The following is a 19,441-nucleotide window of genomic DNA, read 5'->3' on the forward strand; positions in this document are numbered from 1 at the left end:
GAAAAACTAACTTATTCATGAGGAAAGGACCAATTAAGTCCAATTCAATCAAGGACTTGGAAAAACTCCAATGTTACCTACCTGATGAACAGCTACTTTTCTGCAAAGAAATTTTGAAGTGGCCTATAAAGAACAACAGCCAAGACAGTTACTGAATGGACTGTAGACACTGATTATTGTTGTAGAATGATGCATCAGTATTGTAAAATGTAGAACTGTGTGTGTTATCAATACAATGTTGATGTGAATGAAAAGGAGTGGGTGATTTCAGTTTCCCATTATTACAAAACCAAAATAAAATTCAGTTTCCTATCCAAATATCATATTTGCATCATGTAAAATAACAGTGCCAATAAAGATGCCCTTATAAATTGATTATACAATTTAAAAAGTTTTTCTCTATTTCCCATAAATGTATGTCAGCTGACTTATGCCTCTTTAAAAATATTAAATCTTTGCAGTTACCTATTGATGTAAGAAGGTCACTTCATAAAGCGCATAATTACTTTGAAATCAAGGGTTCCATCTCACCTTTACTAGAAATAACTCAGATGTAACTGAACGGGTCTACAATGGTCCTTCTCAAACAGTTAGAATTTCTGGCAAAATGTATAGTGCTGCAGACAGACACACACACACACACACACACACACACACACACACACACACACACACACACACACACACACACACACACACACACACACACGAAAGTAAAAGTGAGACACTACCTAGCTCTCAGAGTTAATAGTATCTTCCTCAGAGAGGAGATAGGGGATAGATTCAAAGAAGCAAATATTGACTTGCAAGCAACATAAGAAGCATTACTGATCACAGACTAAATGGAACACATTGTAAAACATTCCTTGGGTCCCATCTGCATAACCAGTTAAAATGGGAGTAACATATAGCTAAATTAATCAAGAAGCTCAGTTTGGTTTGTTTTGCTTTTAAAAGTATCTGAGACTGTGTTGACCTAACAATTTGAGTGCTGGTTTATTTTGTATATTTTTATTACCTGCTGTCTTATGGAATTATCTTCTGGGGCATTGCACCTAAAGTAAGTAAAGCATTTATTCAGCACAAGTACGAAAGGAGAATATTGTGTAAAGCAGATAACTGCACATTCTCCAGACACTTTCTTAAAGGCTCTTGCAACTCTTACATTCACTTTCCAGTTCATTTACTCCTTAATTGCCGGCCGCTGTGGCCGAACGGTTCTAGGTGCTTAAGTCTGGAACCGCACTGCTGCTGCTATGGTTGCAGGTTCAAATTCTGCCTCAGGCATGGATGTGTGTGCTGTCCTTAAGTTAGTTAGGTTTAAGTAGTTCTATGTCTAGGGGACTGATGACCTCAGATGTTAAGTCCCATAGTGCTTAGAGCCATTTGAACCATTTGACCTCCTTAATTGTTCTTGCTGTTGCTCATAAAAACCAGAGGTCTGTACAATCACAATACAAGACAGAAAAGTGATTTTAATGTACATTTTGCCTTTTCTTGCATTTCAGATTAAAGTTAAACAATGGAAAATCCAGGATGGAATGTAACAATACCAGAGAAGGCAAGTTGCTACTCACCATCTAGTGGAGATGCTGAGTCGCGATAGGCACAATAAAAATCACTTTAGGAATCCTTCCTAAAAACCCAGAATCCTAAACCCCTCACCTGGTTCAGATTCATTGATGACATCTTTGCTATCTGGATTGAAGGTGAGGACACTTTATTCACATTCCTCCAGAACCTCAAAAACTTCTCCCCCATTTGCTTCACCTGGTCCTACTCAACGCAACAAGCCACCTTCCTAGTAACCACCAGCAATACCTCCACTTCGACAGCTGCCACCCATTCCATAGCAAGAAGTCCCTTCCGCACAACCTAGCCACTCATGGTCGTCGCATCTGCAGTGACGAGCAGTCCTTCTCTAAATATACCGAGGGTCTCACTGAAGCCTTCACTGACCGTAATTATCCTCCCATTCTTGTACAAAAACAAATCTCTCATGCCTTATCTCTCCAGTCTCCCACCACCTCCCAAAGTCCCACAGTCTGGCCACAGAGGAGCATTCCCCTCGTAACTCAGTACCATCCAGGACTGGAGCAATTGAATAACATTCTCCAGCAGGGTTTCGATTACCTCTCGTCGTCCATCCTTACACAACCTCTGCTCCCAATCCCTTACCTCATGGCTCATACCCCTGTAATATACCTAGATGCAAGACCTGTCCCACACATCCTCCTACCACCACCTACTCCAGTCCGGTCACTAACATTACCTGTTACATCAAAGGCAGGGCTACCTGTGAAACCAGTCATGTGATCTACAAGCTAAGCTGCAACCACTGTGCTGCATTCTATGTAGGCATGACAACCAACAAGCTGTCTGTCCGCATGAACGGCCACCGACAAACTATGGCCAAAAAACAAGTGGACCACCCTGTTGCAGAACACGCTGCCAAACATGATACCCCTCATCTCAATGACTGCTTCACAGCGTGAGCCATGTGGATCCTTCCCACCAACACCAGCGCTTTTGAATTGCACAGATGGGAACTTTCCCTGCAATACATCCCACATTCCTGTAACCATCCTGGCCTCAAGCTTCATTAGTCACTGTCCTCACCCATCCAGCCTCCTCCCTGTTCCCTTTCCAGCACTACACAGCCATCATTTCACGGCCACACCCAGTCTTTTAATTTATTTTTATTTTTATTTCTCTCCTTTCTGCTACTTACCCACTCCCCCTCCACACTTTCTCTCCTGCCCTCCATCTAAACTGTAACGCTTCACTCTCCGCCACTCCCACCATACTATCTCTTCCCCTCCCCGCCCCAGCCTCCTCCTTACCCCCACACAGTCGCCACTCCCATCATGCACTGGTGCTGCTGCTCGCAGTGTAGTTTCAGCTCTCTGAGACTGCAGACGGGTGTGCAAGTTGCGTTTGCATGAGTGTGTGTGTGCGTGTATGTGTGTCTACTGCTGACAAAGGTTTAATGGCCAAAAGCTATGAGTGTGTGAATCTTTTGATTGTGCCTATCGCGACTCAGCATCTCCGCTATATGGTGAGTAGCAACTTTCCTTCTCTGGTATTGTCAGATTAAAGTTATAAACTCTGGTGCAAAGGTAATCTGCAAGTTCCCATTCACTCATTCAGTAAAGATACAATACAATACAGTACAATAAAACTCAGTATTTCCAGATGGAGGTACATATTTGATTTGGAAAATGCCATTGTAATCAAGTACTGATATGAAATAGCAAATACATGGGAAATATATAGTGAAATTGAGAAGACAGCAAATTTTTCCAAAGTAGTAGGTCTATCTTTTTGGACCAAAGTTCTCTCTAATTACTGATAGCAAGCCCTTTGTTATGTTATTCAGGTCCCAGTCCAACCTCCCAGAGTGATCAGCTAAACACCTCTAGCACTGGGCCTTATTCCTGAGTGCATACAATTATCCCATCTGGTTTAATCCCACAGCATAACATTCCAATGGCAATGCCTTGTTGCACCTACCCATTGGCTCAGACCATGATTTCAACCAACAATAGGTCCTCTGCTTCCTCATTGATACTGCACGGCAATATACTGGGTTAAGACTGAAAGCTATTACAGACACTGGCTGTGAGCAAGCATTGATTTAAATTAATGGTGAAAGTTGAAAATTTCTGCCAGACCAGGATTCAAACCCAAGTCTCCTGCTTACCAGACAGATGCACTGACCACTGCACCATCCAGACACAGTGGTCATTGTAACTGCATGAACTACCCTAGCATGCCTCCCATCAGACCCAAATTCTCAACTTATACCACACACTGCTGATGTAGTGCCCCTTGTCCATTATCCTCATTACTCACAGCATTTTTCTAATTCCCAGTACAAGCCTTGTGCGCATTGAGTGTGCGTGAAGTGTGTTTTTTCATGTGAATGTTTATATGTTTTCTTTGCTGAAAAAGGCTTTGGCTGATAGCTGCCTGCATAACTGTCTCTTCATTGTGTCTGTCTGCAACTCAGCAGGGCATCTCTAATGTGAGTAAATATCTATTCTATTCCTTATATTGTTGTTATTGTAACCTCCCACACAGTAAGTCTCCCCTGACCTGTGGTTCTTGGTGACTTTTCTGAAATCTACCTCTTTTGCTAGACCCCCTCCAGCCCTTTTCTTTCACCCCTCTTCCTTCCCCTTCAACCCTTCTGCTGGAAGAAGGAGTCACTGGCTCCAAAAGCTTGCCTAATTATAACCTTCTTTTATGTTCTGCCGCCACTTGCTGAATAGATTTTTGTATCTATCCAATTACGTTGTACTGTCAAAAATTGATTTTGCAACATGACAAATTTCCCATCTGTAATCATTTTCCTGTCAAATCCTATGAATATAGCCTTGATGTATGTTGGCAACTTTTGGTGTTATCTGTTGTTGCACCCCTGCCGACGTTTCCCAGAAGAGGAGGAACAAACACTATGTCTTTAGGAACAAACACTCTCTTTAATACAGCACCATGCATAGCAGACAATTGGGGTTAAATCAAGAGATTGTAGTGGCCAGGATATTGTCTCACCATGTCCTATCCCAGTCACCAGATTCCTACAGGGATACTTGACAACTTCATGATGATAATGTGGTGGCACACCATCTAGCTGCAAAATAAATTCTGTACCTGTATCCACTTGTAATTGAGGCACTAGATAATGTTCAAGGATGTTTATTTATGAAATGCAAAATACAGTTAACTTGGCAAAAAAGAAAGGACTGCTGGCCGACCCTGACATGGTGTCCTATGTGATACACAGCCTTTTTTTGTGAAACGATCAGATCAATTAATAACAGTTTGTCTGAGGTGGTGGCTTGTGATATCTGGTCCTCAACTGTCTCTAAACTGTAATGGCAGTGATGACTGTAGGAATAACTAATTCACGTATTTCACCTAGCAGGAAGATCAGAAACTAACACTGTTAGTTGCTGTATCAAACATTTCTGTAAGATATTTACCCTTTTCAAATCAAATGTTACTTTTGTATAACTAATGTATGAAAACATGTACATGCATGGCTTCCCCATTATGGTCTCACATGTCACCATAGCCGCCACATGCTGCAACCCATCCTGCAGCAGATCTGCCACTACATAACCAATAGCTGGCCAGTCTACTTCACCCGTCGATTGGTGACCTAACTCAACCTCTAGAAACACATTTCTCACAGGCTCTCGGTTGTCCATGACATCATTCTCTTGGATACCAAGACTGACACATATCTGGTGATCCTTGCCACCAAATTGCAACAGGAAGCCTTTGGTTTCATCCTTCCTCAAATGAGGAAGCAGAATGTCTCGTTTGAACCATTAAGCAACAGTGAAGAAGGGTGTTGAATCCTCTGCCACTAACTTGGCCCTCAGCCTGATTTTCAGTACCTACCACATCATGCTGATTGATGGGCATAGCCCCACTGACCTGCTCCATGAGTCGCAACTACAGGTCTTGCTTCATCTTTTGATGTCGCCCCCTCCCACACCCCACGCCAGATCATCCCAGAGTTAGAAGGGCTCAAGTGCCATCACCACAACCAGCTCTGCCCTTGAACACAGGTGGCATACCTGTCACCACAAGTTCCCCTCCGCCTTCTGAGGACCATGAGGCCCCAAGGCCAGTGCCACTGGCGACTTCTGACAACTCCCAATGGCTGTGCCAGCACAACCTTCTGCATCCACAGGGGTCAGAGGAACCCACCACAGCACCCTCACCTCCAGCGTCAGCACAATGGAACTGCTAACCGACCTCCCTTCCAACATCTGTCAGTCAAAGGCTCCAGGTCTTCACCCATACCCTTTTTCGCACCCCTATGGCAACCATCCATGGTGTTTCCACCCATATGCACCTGTTTTAGGGTGGATTTAGTATCTGTCACTGCAGAGGTTGAATAGCTGCCAGCAGAGATGGACTTACATGGCTGCTGGCAGGCACTGTGGCCACTGCTTAACTGTGCTTGCATGGCAAGAGTGTCACCATACCACCGCATGAGTACAGCAGCTTACAGTGGCTGATAGTGTTTCCTGCAGCCGGCATATAGGCAGCTGCCCAGCACACAGTCGGTCTGTTCAGGCTCACACTTGATACTTTCTGGTCTGTCCTGGCTATACTAGGACTATTTCATAACTTCCTCGATTGTTACCTGGTTACTTTCTTTGGTCCCAGCTTGGATTTGTCTCTCAACTGTTCTTGACAGCGCTCTTGTCATTGTCATGACAGCTTTGCCTAACACCTCTTTGTCTGTTGTCTTGTCCACAGTCCATCTGTCACATTTCATTTGCTTACCCCTAGTTTGGGTTAGTTTTCCACAGGCAGTTCCCCTGCCTAGTGGCTTCCTGCATTTCTCCGTTTTTTGCAGAACTCTGACAAGTGCATTGATATCCAGCAGCCCGTAGATATAGGAGGTATGAACAGTATCAGATGTTGAGTGACCACTGGGAAGACACAAAGATCCGCATATTCATGTAAGACAGCATATCAGCACCTGGCATTAGTCTGAAATGGACCTCACTATGTGTCTCACTTTGGCCAGCTAGTGCATGAGAAGTGAGGGCAGGTATACTCATTGCCAAGGTTCCAGTGGACCACCACAAGGGAGCACCACAGTGCTGTGCACCAAGCATGTCTTAACCCTTACACAAATGTGCCTGCCGTCCAAGAATAAGTAATGGATTCCCTGCAACATTCAGTGCCATCCCACACCATTTGTCGTGGACTAGAAGGTACCTTACTAGAGAATTACCATCTCATCCATAGGTTGCCATCAACATCACAATACAAACAGCTACATTAGGAGTATTTTCACGACAGGGAAACATGGATTGCTAATGAAGGGCATTGCGCTACATTCAGTGGTGGATGATGGTCCTACACAACCCAGGAGAACCATCATCAGTTATTATGATGGTGACCTGGAGAGAGAGAGACTCTATTTTTCCAATATTCTGGAGAAGTGCAGCAGTGGCACTCCTGGTGTCCTGGTTGGAAGCCATCATGAATGTCTTCAGGTCATGGCTGGTAGTGATTCTGGGTACTCTGGTGGCACAACAGTATGACATTGACCTCCTGCATCCTCATGTTGCACCTCCCATGTGACAGAATCATGGTGCTATTTTTCAACAGGACAATGTTTGCCCACATATGACATGTGTCTCTATGAACTGTGTGATATGATGTCAACTCTGTCTCAGTGTCAGTATCTAGGATATCAAGGATCATTTACAATAGTTATGGGCTAGCTTGCCTCAGGATAGGATACGACTGCTTGATGACACACTTCACAACAGAATCAGCATTTGTTCAGACCAGAGAGGTGCAACATCATACTGATAAGTTGACTAATACTGCCAACATCAGAAATTTGACTTGATATTGTAATCACTGAAATAGCATCATGTTCCATCTCAAACTGTGAAGTTTCATTTCATTTCCTCCTCCCCTTCTGAGTGCTTCACTTTTTTTGTCAGCAGTGTAGATCCTTAATTAGAGGTGGTTTGTTTATCTCAGATTTGTAGATGGGCACATTTAAGCCTGTCAGAAAATATGCCAAGTCATTGATTGATTACAAGGACAGCTTAACAGTATTCCTATCAGGTCAGCACAAAATTTTAATATACTACTAAAAACATCAAAACAGCTAGCAGAATTACTACCTTTTAGTGATCCCATGAATTCTGAAATCACATTTTGGATTGTGTTTTCAAAACCAATGTCTGTTAGAGATGCATGCAGTGCCTGCACAAGTAAAGCTAATGCATCTGTATTTAGTTGTTTATTACGGGATGCAACGTTAGATGTCACTGTGTAGTATGACACCCAGATGGGGTCCATTTTACATTCTGCCTCATTCCCCCTTGGTAATAATTACTGAATAGTTTGTATGTATGCAATTTATTTCACAAGCTAACATAAGCTTGAGTCATGCACAAGAAGATGTTTTATGCACGAAAGCACTGAGAGCCAACATGGCCAATTTTATGATGTATTCTCACCAGGATGGGGTATATTGCCATCGGGAACCTTCAAGACATGTTGGCAGAGTAACACTGCTGATAGTTCCTCAGATTAAGAAGCAGATTTGCTGCAAAGGCACTGCTTCCTTGCGAGAATGGCATTGTCCAGCTTGCCCAAGTGGGAGAAAGACACAAAGTAATGTGAAGCATTTTTAGGTTTGACAAAAGCTCTTCCTAGAGTTAGAGAGAGAGATAAGATGCAAGGTGCAGGAATTAACTTTGGTAACATCCCTGGGTACTTATAGAAAGAGATCTAGTCAAAATAGTTGTTGCTCCTCCTGAACCAAGGCAATGAGCCTTCTGGTTTTTGGAGAGAGGGCATTATGATTGGGCACTCAACTGAAACCTTTGTGTGTGGCCAATAAAACAATGATGCAGCTGAAATAGATATTGTGGAGTTAATTGTGACAAGAGTTGCAGACACTTATTTGTGCTCCATCATGCTGCATTATGCTGAGGGCAGCTTCAGCACTGGCTATTCATACCAGCTGCAGCTGTTAATGTCTTGCCTTGGTGGTAAAGATGGCAACACAACTTCGCAACTTGTTTCATGTCTCACAGAAGTTACTGATGCCCTAGTGCTGCATGTTTGCATCTTTCTGTCTGCAACCAAAATTCAATGATGGCGACTGTGTTGCTATAAATAATATTCTGTTTTCAAGTGCTCTAACATTTGGTGAAATTTTGAGAGTTGTGAAGTAAAGTGTAAGACCCGTGTGGCAGAAGTAAATTTGGCTCTTTCTGCTTTGGTGCCATGGAAGTGCTTTGTCTTTTGTATTGCTTTAGAAAACCACCGTACTTCATGGTAAATGATTTCCTGTCAATAGACAAATTTCTTCTGATTGACTCACTGATCAAACCCTTTCTCTAACAAAAGTAAGTATTTTTCCCTTCTTTAACTGTGTTATCGAGAGAGCACATCACATATTCACACATTTTGAGAACAACAAGCCGGCAAGTGTTCCAGAGCTCCAACCTGTTAGTCAGCAGAGCGATACACAATGTCACAGTATGTCCATTCAAGTGGAGTTACAATAGTATGCTTCCTGGGTGCTAGTGAAAAGATGAGATTATGTGCCATGCTCTGCAAGACGAAGCATGCTGTGGAGAAACTATGAGCAATTAATCACTGAATTTGGTACATAGTGATTTAAAAGTATCACCATATCTGCCAGAGCCATTTTCTGAGGGTTTAATTTCAATTGCCTCACTATTTCTTTTTGTTCCTTGTTCAATTAAGTTCCGAATAGCTTCTCCTTATTCTTGTAGTGTTTTATTTTTTGAGCATGGTACATGTGTTTTGCTTTTTTAATGAAAAAAAAGGTTCAAATGTGTATGAAATCTTATGGGACTTAACTGCTAAGGTCATCAGTCCCTAAGCTTACACACTACGTCAGCACCTTAGACCGCTCGGCTAATCCTTTTAATGAAAGTCTCAAAGATTTTACGATACTGGTGGTAACTAAGTTTCAAAACTTGACTACAGCTTGATCTCTAATCTAAGTGGAGCTCTCTCTTCCTAGCACGAGATGCTTTAACTCCAGGAGCTGCCCACTCCTTATCTTTGCTTCTGTTGAATTTTCTCCATATTTGTGTTTGGAGGCAACAAAATTTATAATTGTGTAGGAATGTGTTTAAGAAAGAGTTAAGTTGTGTGCCAATGCTGTCTGCTTTATAATTTCTTTCCAGTGTTCTTCCCATAATTCTATCTAGACACTGAGATTAAGCACACAATTCTGCAACACAATATCTTGCTTCTGCGGTCTGCACTTAACTGGTCAGGATACTTTAATGTCAAAATTTGACCACAATGGTCAGATACATCGGTGTCTATTGGTTTTACAATTAAATCAAACAATGGGAAGCCTAGGCTGGAATCTCAACAATCTGAAAAGAATAAAGTGTTACTCATCATAAAAATGGCATGCTGAGTTGCAGACAAGCTCAACAAAAGACAACAGCCTTCTTCAGAAAAGAAAGGAAAACAGACACACATTCACACAAGAAGGTCTACGTCACACACACATGACCACTATCTCTGGTCGCTCTGGCCAGACTGCCTGTTTTACAGCTAAATGACTGCAGGTTGTTTGCTCTAAACACAAAATATCAACAGTTATTGCACTATGTACTCCAGTCCTTGTAGGAATTTTACTGTGGAAAATAATCCAAAGCAGGCAACTTGTGATGCCCTATCAGTGGTACTACCTGGCAGAAAATCACCATAAGGCAAGAAATGAATGCCTACATTGTAAAAATCAAATGGGTGTGCAGTTAGAGGTGATTTACTGATCCCCATTTTCATAGATGTTTGTCACTCCTGCACATTTAGGGCTTCCAACTTAGGTAGCTCAATACTGACAGCCTCAGATATTAGAAAATTGTTTTCTGAGACTGCTCAATGTTGGTGTAATCATACAACATAGGGTCTTTTTCAGTTATTTGAGTTATTGAACAGCACAATAGTAATTAAGAAAGGAATAAAATTTTGTTGAAGCCAACTGGGACAACACTAAGTGGAGCACCCTGTCAAGAATGCAGTGATGGCATAACCAGTGTCAACCCATGGAAGAGCCAAAAGTACAAACAAGCAAGAAGCTCACTTCCTCAGACTGTGCAAGAAAGAATGTCAGAAACACACCTGAATCAGCAATTAGACAGCACTGCAGAGCAGACAACCCCCTCGAGTAACGGAGCTATGAGCAGTAATTACACGTAGGCCTTTCAGACTGCAAACTTCACATAAACAAACATCTGCAGCTCTTAAATTAAACATTAGGCCAGCAAAGAATGCTGACAAGCTCAGAAAATGGAAGCACATTCAGTCACTAGTACACATTACTCCAGGATAAAGTAGAACAAAACTGGGTTACAAGTCGCAAGTCAACTGACGAAATCTCAGGGAGTTAGTGAACGTACCTGTCCCATCCACTTATCCTTGGGCAGCTATTCTCATTACATCTTTTTTTGGTAAAGTATCTGAGGATGTGTCAGCCTTCCTGGATGATGTGAGGAAAGCAGCTCAGTTAGGAAATTGGTCTGATGTGACATGCCTGTCTATAGTTATGTTATGGTTAACAGGTGATGCTAAAATGTATGTCACAAACCATGAAACCCTTAGTAAAGCACACACATTTGACCAGCTGGCAGACAGGCGTACCCAACACTATCATAAACAAAATAGTGACAGATTTTTCAGGGAAAATCTAATGGGATTAACACAGAAGCACATTCTATCAGAAGAGGCATTCTCTGATAGAATCTCTAAGGCGAACAGGCACAATACAGATGTGGATATAATCCTCTTGTGACAAGCAGAAAATAGGGTCTTTGACATATTTATAAGATGTGTTTTAATGGATATGTCAGGCTGCGTGAGGATGAAAACTCCTAGTGATTTGTTCTCAACTATCAGGACTGCCACGCAGCAGGAAGAGATAGACATTGTGACACAGGAATTGAGTGACTGTGGTGTCTTCTCCTCTGACATCAAATGCTACAAGAACAAGTGGGCCATGTGACAACTACAAACTTATAAAGTAGGAAAACAGAAACGAAAGAAGTGTTTTTTAAACATAAATGGGAGTGCCTTAAGTGTAAAAGACCATTCCCAGTAAAATGTTATGTTGCAAGGATGTGTGCAGAAATGCACTGTTGCTTGCTTGGCACAGTGGATAATAAGGAACATAAATTCTTAATGGATATGGGTATGCATGTCTTGGTGGTTCGTAGGACAGAACAGAGCAAATGTGTGGATGATTTTATGAACGGTGTTATGCAAATGCCTGTGAGTTGGTTTGATGCAGTTAATAAAAGTAGAGAGGAAGTATCAGCCCCAATATCTTGTGAAAACATGGAATCTGAAGTAGCTGTGGCATCAAACAATGATAGTGTGGGCTTTGCTTAAGCAAATGCGTGTTAAAAAGCAACATGGGTAATACTGATTTAGTTGCAGTAGTATCTAGACCATTGGGCCCAAGGATTGTTGCTTTGAGGCCAAGGAGTCTGGACCAGATGTACAGGAAAGTGCAAACAATGATTTTACTGTAGATACTACGGAAAAAGTGTAGGGAGCTATTGATGTTGTTAGCTGTGTTGTGAATGTTACCAATAATGGGTAGTACAGACATATCTGTTTCCAAAGGATGCAGATTTGTCACCATTTCTGACAGTGTCACCTTCTCCATAGTGGGGAGGGGAGAAGGGAAGAAGGAGGAAAGATGCTTGTAAGGCTAATGAGTGGGTGGACAGGACTGAATCCTTCCACAAATGTGCACCAGGTGATCATGGTGAATCTGATAATACTTGTAATATTATACATAATTAGGGTAAGAGAAAAAGCTGGGTAATTGTTCTTAGAATCACATACATTATTTCAGGTGAATGGGACAGCTGCAAGTGAGGCAACATCGCAAAGGTCTATTATCATGAAAGTAGAACCACTTAAACTGTGTATAGCATCACAAAAATTCAGTGCACATGGTAAAGACCAAAGAACACAATGAAGTAGATCTTGAAAAGGAAACATGTAAGGAAGAATGGCTTTGTGAGGTGTAGTTAGTCAGTAAGAAACTGTAAGATAAGAGAGGTAATCAGAGCCACCGACCAGTATGGTGTATGTGGTAGTACTGCAAGTAGTTTGCATGTGAATATAGTTTTAAGGATGTATGCTTTCAGCAAATGCAAGGGAAACTTTTGTTTCAATTACAAAGTCCCAGATGATGTACCAAAATGGTGGGTTAAAGAACCACCTGACAGACAAAGAAAGAAGCTGCAGCGCATGACTAGTAATTAATGTAACAATTTAAGGGGATTATGATGTGAAATTAGTTTCAATTTAAAGGCAGAGATAACACATAAAAAGTGAATTAATAGAATCTGTATACTAGTTAGTAGAGCACAAAAATTTGGGATGAATTTTATAAATGACATGGTGATGATGCATAGAAAAAATGGTTCAAATGGCTCTGAGCACTATGGGACATAACTGCTGAGGTCATCAGTCCCCTAGAACTTAGAACTAATTAAACCTAACTAACCTAAGGACATCACACACATCCACACCCGAGGCAGGATTCGAACCATGCGACTGTAGCGGTCACGTGGGTCTAGACTGTAGCGCCTAGAATCACTTGCCACTCCGGCCGGCGATGCATAGAAGAATAGTAATTAAGCAAGGGATAAAATTTTGTTGACAGCAACTGGGACGATGCTAAGTAGAGAACACCCATTGAGGACACAATGATGACATAACCAATATCGACACTCAGAAAAGCCAATATACAAACAAGCAGGAAGCTCATTGCCTCAGACTGCGTGAGAGGCAATATCAGGAACATACCTGGCTCAGCAATTACATAACAGTGCAGAGCAGACACAACACTCTTCTGTAACAGGCTACATGTAGTAACTACACCTAGGGATGATGCAAGGATGACTTTCAGGCTGCAAACTTTGCATAAAGGAATGCTCTGAAATTAAACACCAGCACAGCCAAGAATGCTGAAAGGCTCAGAAAATGGGAGCACATTTGGTAACCAGTACAAGGCTGTCACATCATCGACTGCTATAAGACCCTCACCTTCTTTCCACTCAGTCTCAGAGTCTGGCCAATCCACCTCCATCATTGATACCGATGGAAGGCCAGCACTACTAGTTACAGGTTGACTCAGTGAACATGACAAAGTATTACCAGCCACCACCAGCTACAAATCCACAGCCATTCGTCTGTGAAGGAAACTTCAACTCTGCAAGCTGCATTCTTGCTTACCCGAAGATGAAGGCCAGTCCAGTCTCCCATGAATGAAGAACTGATCTTCTCCTCTGTGAGCTGTTCAACATGGGAACAGGATGTTTGTGCAAGTACAGTCTTACTGGTGCTGTGCTGGGCCTGCCTCTTGGGCTGTCCTCTGTGTCACTGTGGGGTCATTGGCCTTCACCCCATCACGACAATGACAACATAGGCATGCAGATTTCTGCAGCGAAACCTAAGTGCAGCTACACTTATGGGAATGCTGAGGCTGTGAAAGGCATCCACAGTCACACCAGGCTGCAGATACGCACCAGCCCGTGTTCCCTCCTATGACAGGGCCACAGCACTGACTCAGATAATGCCACAGGCAGCACCATAAGATTCCTTGCTGGGCACTGACACACTGCCCTGTGCTTCCACACAATGCAGGCTCAGCACATCCTCTGCTAGACCACACTGGGAAGCAGATAGAGTGATTGTAAAACTCTCAGAAATAAAATGACTGTTAATTGAATGTCATCTACGTAGCTCCTCAGCATACCCCAGGTCCGCACCTTCTCTTCAAACACATAGAAGGCTGAAATCTGGTGGGCTGCTACAGTGTATGCAACATTAGTTTTCACCTGATGAACAATGGATGAACCGTGGGTGTTGCCAAGGTGGGGTGAGCTGTGTGCTTCAATGATAAACATAGCCATAACACAGGCGCAACCACAATGGAGGGTACCTGTGGAGAGGCCAGAGAGGGACAGCAAACTTTTCAGTAGTCACAGGGCAACAGTCCCGATGATTGTCTGGTCTGACCTTCGAACACTAGCCAAGTTTGTCTCGCTGTGCTGATACTACAAATGGCTGAAAGCAAGAGGCACCTACAGCCGTATTTTTTTTATTTATTTTTTTATTTTATTCCCCCCCCCCCCCCCCCCGCCACACTTCCTGAAGACAAGCAACTCTACTATATGACTTAATAATGGTGTCATCCCCTTGGGTAAAATATTCTGAAGATAAAATACTCCCCATTCAGATCTCCAGGTGGGACTACTCAAGAGGTGTCACCATTAGAAAAAACAAAACTGGTGATATACGGTTCAGAGCATGGAATGTCAGTTCCCTTAATCGGGTAGTTGGGTTTGAGAATTTGATAAAGGAAATTGACAGGCTGAAGTTAGATATAGAGGAAATTAGTGAAGTGAGGTGACTGGAAGAACAAGTCATCTGGTCTGGTCAGTACAAGGTTATTAACACAAAATCAAATGACGGGTAATCAATAAGAAAATAGGAATGCAGGTAAGCTACTATAAACGGCATAGTGAATGCATTATCACAGCCATGATAGACACGGAGTCAGAACACACCATACTAATGCAAGTTTATATCACAACTAGCTTCACACATCTGAAGAAACTGAAAGAATGTATGATGAGATAAAGGACACTATCCAGATAGTTAAAAACTTGATTGTGATGGGAGATTGAAATTTGATAGTATGAAAAGGAAGAGAAGAAAAATGGTAGTTGAACATTAACTGGGGGAAAAGACCGAAAAAGGGATCCACCTGATAGAATTTAATCATCACTAATACTTGATTTAAAAATCATGAAAGAAGGTTGTATATGCAGAAGAGTCCTGGACACACAAGAAGGTTTCAAACAGATTAGGAAATGGTAAGACAGGGGTTTTGAAACCAGATCTTAAAGTGTAAAATATTTACAGGGGCATTATTTATTAGTTATTAACTACAGATTAAAACTGAAGAATTGGAGAAAAGTCAGAAATGAAGGCAGCAGGACCTGGATAAGTTGAAAGTTCTTGAGAGTTTCAGATGGAGCATTTGACAACATTGGACTGAAACAGAGGAAGGTTAAAAGTAGAAGACAAGTGCATGGCTTTGAGAGATGAAATAGTGAAGGCAGCAGGTGATCACATAGATAAAAGGAGAACGGCTAGTACATATCTTTGGCTAACACAGACAATACTGTATTCAATTGTTGATAGGAGAAAATATAAAAATGCAGTAAATGAAGCAAGCAAAAGGGAATACAGCCATCAAAAAAATGAGATTGACAGGAAATGGAAAATGTCTAAGCAGGAATTGCTAGAGAATGAATGTAAGGCTGTACAAAATTTTACTACTAGGGAAAAGATAGATGTCACCTACAGGAAAATTAAATAATCCTTTTGAGATGAGAGAAGCAGCTGTACATATATCAAGAGCTCAGACAGCAAGCCAGTACTAAGCAAAGGAGGAAAAAGCTGAAAGGTGGAAGGAATATACAGAAGGTCTATTCAGCGGTAGAAACCTTGAGAACAATATTACAGAAAGAGAAGAAGAATAGGGTAAGTGAAATGGGAGATGTGATACAGTGAGAAGAATTTGACAACGCACTGAAAAGCCAATGACAGGGAAAGGCCCTTGGAATAGATGACATTCTGTTCAAATTATTGAGATCCCTAGGAGAGCCAGCCATGACCAAATCATGTGATTAATGAATAAGGTTCATTCACTCATTCTTTAATTATCTGCCAGCATGCACTGTTTTACTGAGGTAAATACTGTAGTTTTGTAAGTTTTTGGTAGTTTAGTCTTGCTCAGACATTTCTGTTAATACACTGCTTATGAGCTTCATTAAGAAATTTTTGTCATTCATTTGCAAATAGAAAATACTACCCATAACTATGAATGTTACAAATAGATGTGTAATACACTGACACTAGGACAATTTGTAAGACACTTGATTTGAAGAGATTAAGTAACTGAAGAATGACTTACCTTTGGGGGATTAAAGTTGCGGCATGTGAATGCTACCATTAGGGTTGCAACCACAAAGTATACAATTCCAAACCGCTGCAGTACTCCAAAAATGCGTATTGTCTCAAGTTTGTAGTAGCCACCAGAGGTGTTTATCATCATGCCCAACAAGAACAATATGCAAGATCGCTGTTGAATGAACAAGTCTTAGTGAATACAGGAACTAAAACATTATTCATCAGAATAAACTAATAGCACTCTGAAAGCACATCAAGAAAGCAATAAGGCTGAAGCTTGAAAAATTTTTGCAGCCTTCTTGTTATGTTAAACACTTAAGAACATATATTGATTCTGAATGTCATGTAGAATACCAATAGCACTGTATATATAGAAATATACACTCCTGGAAATTGAAATAAGAACACTGTGAATTCATTGTCCCAGGAAGGGGAAACTTTATTGACACATTCCTGGGGTCAGATACATCACATGATCACACTGACAGAACCACAGGCACATAGACACAGGCAACAGAGCATGCACAATGTCGGCACTAGTACAGTGTATATCCACCTTTCGCAGCAATGCAGGCTGCTATTCTCCCATGGAGACGATCGTAGAGATGCTGGATGTAGTCCTGTGGAACGGCTTGCCAAGCCATTTCCACCTGGCGCCTCAGTTGGACCAGCGTTCGTGCTCGACGTGCAGACCGTGTGAGACGACGCTTCATCCAGTCCCAAACATGCTCAATGGGGGACAGATCCGGAGATCTTGCTGGCCAGGGTAGTTGACTTACACCTTCTAGAGCACGTTGGGTGGCACGGGATACATGCGGACGTGCATTGTCCTGTTGGAACAGCAAGTTCCCTTGCCGGTCTAGGAATGGTAGAACGATGGGTTCGATGACGGTTTGGATGTACCGTGCACTATTCAGTGTCCCCTCGACGATCACCAGTGGTGTACGGCCAGTGTAGGAGATCGCTCCCCACACCATGATGCCGGGTGTTGGCCCTGTGTGCCTCGGTCGTATGCAGTCCTGATTGTGGCGCTCACCTGCACGGCGCCAAACACGCATACGACCATCATTGGCACCAAGGCAGAAGCGACTCTCATCGCTGAAGACGACACGTCTCCATTCGTCCCTCCATTCACGCCTGTCGCGACACCACTGGAGGCGGGCTGCACGATGTTGGGGCGTGAGCGGAAGACGGCCTAACGGTGTGCGGGACCGTAGCCCAGCTTCATGGAGACGGTTGCGAATGGTCCTCGCCGATACCCCAGGAGAAACAGTGTCCCTAATTTGCTGGGAAGTGGCGGTGCGGTCCCCTACGGCACTGCGTAGGATCCTACGGTCTTGGCGTGCATCCGTGCGTCGCTGCGGTCCGGTCCCAGGTCGATGGGCACGTGCACCTTCCGCCGACCACTGGCGACAACATCGATGTACTGTGGAGACCTCACGCCTCACGTGTTGAGCAATTCGGCGGTACGTCCACCCGGCCTCCCGCATGCCCACTATACGCCCTCGCTCAAAGTCCGTCAACTGCACATACGGTTCACGTCCACGCTGTCGCGGCATGCTCCCAGTGTTAAAGACTGCGATGGAGCTCCGTATGCCACGGCAAACTGGCTGACACTGACGGCGGTGGTGCACAAATGCTGCGCAGCTAGCGCCATTCGACGGCCAACACCGCGGTTCCTGGTGTGTCCGCTGTGCCGTGCGTGTGATCATTGCTTGTACAGCCCTCTCGCAGTGTCCGGAGCAAGTACGGTGGGTCTGACACACCGGTGTCAATGTGTTCTTTTTTCCATTTCCAGGAGTGTATATACAGAGGAAATATAGTTTTATAAATAAACATATATTTATGTTCACCACAAAAATTTTGTTCTGCACACACATATATATTTCTGAAATCAGAATGTAGAGCAACAACTCTAACTGTAACTGTGGTTACAGGTTCATGACAGAAAGAAACAGGCTCAAACACTACTAATATACATCCACTATGCATAACACTGGTATATCAGGTACCACAGACACATTTCTGAATATTCGCATAACGTCATTATGATGTATGCCAGATGGATACAAGCTGACAGCTGAATTAAAGAGAGATTGCAGTAGCAGTCACTACTGTAAGTTGTTTTTTTATGATTAAGTTAGCAGTGGAAATAAAAAAAATGAAAGTTTTTATTCAAAATTTAACTAGCAACAGAATTTTATATCAGATTTTGTGTGCAAAAATCTTTGTTTCCATATGGCAACAGGAAATAAAAACTGTTACATCATTACACATCACCAACTTCCTCTTTACTATGATTTTCATCCAGCAGAGAATTTCATTAGCAATTGTGAGTAATGAAGAAGGAAATCATTGCAGGTATCAGCATTAAAATGTAATACTAATCAACATTTCGTGTTTCTAGAGTGATCATTGGTTATATTCTATCATTCATAAACAGTGAACACTTACACGTAGAATACCAGCTATTATTTTGCATCTCGGTGTGTTCCTTTTCAGCTGGGACCTAACAGATATTGGTACACAAACACCCATGATCCACATGAACCTGTAAGATAAATGCTTCCATTTGGTTAAGAGTAATGGTAGTTTATGTTGTCTGTAATTTTAAGTTCATATAATATTATTATACCATCAACACCGTAATGTGCAATTATTATTTGCATGTTGCTTTGATAAGACCACCACCAAATTTTTAGAGGACTATTCCCTCTAGCTCTTTTATAGTGTTACTCAATATTATAATGCTTGTACTACCAAGGAAACAGCACATCAGCAACATTGAGACCATTCCAAGTTGTGTGCTCAAGGAACCAATATTTCCCAGCTCCATCGTTCACAAATATCATGAGCACAATGCTTATCCTGAAATATAAACATTCCA

General features: G+C 42.4%; 1 protein-coding gene across 1 annotated transcript in view; it reads right to left on the reverse strand.

Moving 5' to 3' along the window:
* LOC126240620 (heparan-alpha-glucosaminide N-acetyltransferase-like) overlaps window positions 1–19,441 on the reverse strand; it is a 349,296-nt gene that overhangs the window by 40,221 nt on the left and 289,634 nt on the right. Inside the window, exons 7-9 of the mRNA XM_049947938.1 lie at window positions 19,315–19,422; window positions 19,009–19,105; window positions 16,559–16,726 (exon numbers count right to left, since the gene is read on the reverse strand). Of these exons, the coding sequence (XP_049803895.1) occupies window positions 16,559–16,726; window positions 19,009–19,105; window positions 19,315–19,422 (373 nt within the window). The remainder of the gene's footprint in view (window positions 1–16,558; window positions 16,727–19,008; window positions 19,106–19,314; window positions 19,423–19,441) is intronic.

This window comes from Schistocerca nitens, chromosome 1 (assembly GCF_023898315.1).
Source record: "Schistocerca nitens isolate TAMUIC-IGC-003100 chromosome 1, iqSchNite1.1, whole genome shotgun sequence".
Lineage (NCBI taxonomy): Eukaryota > Metazoa > Arthropoda > Insecta > Orthoptera > Acrididae > Schistocerca > Schistocerca nitens.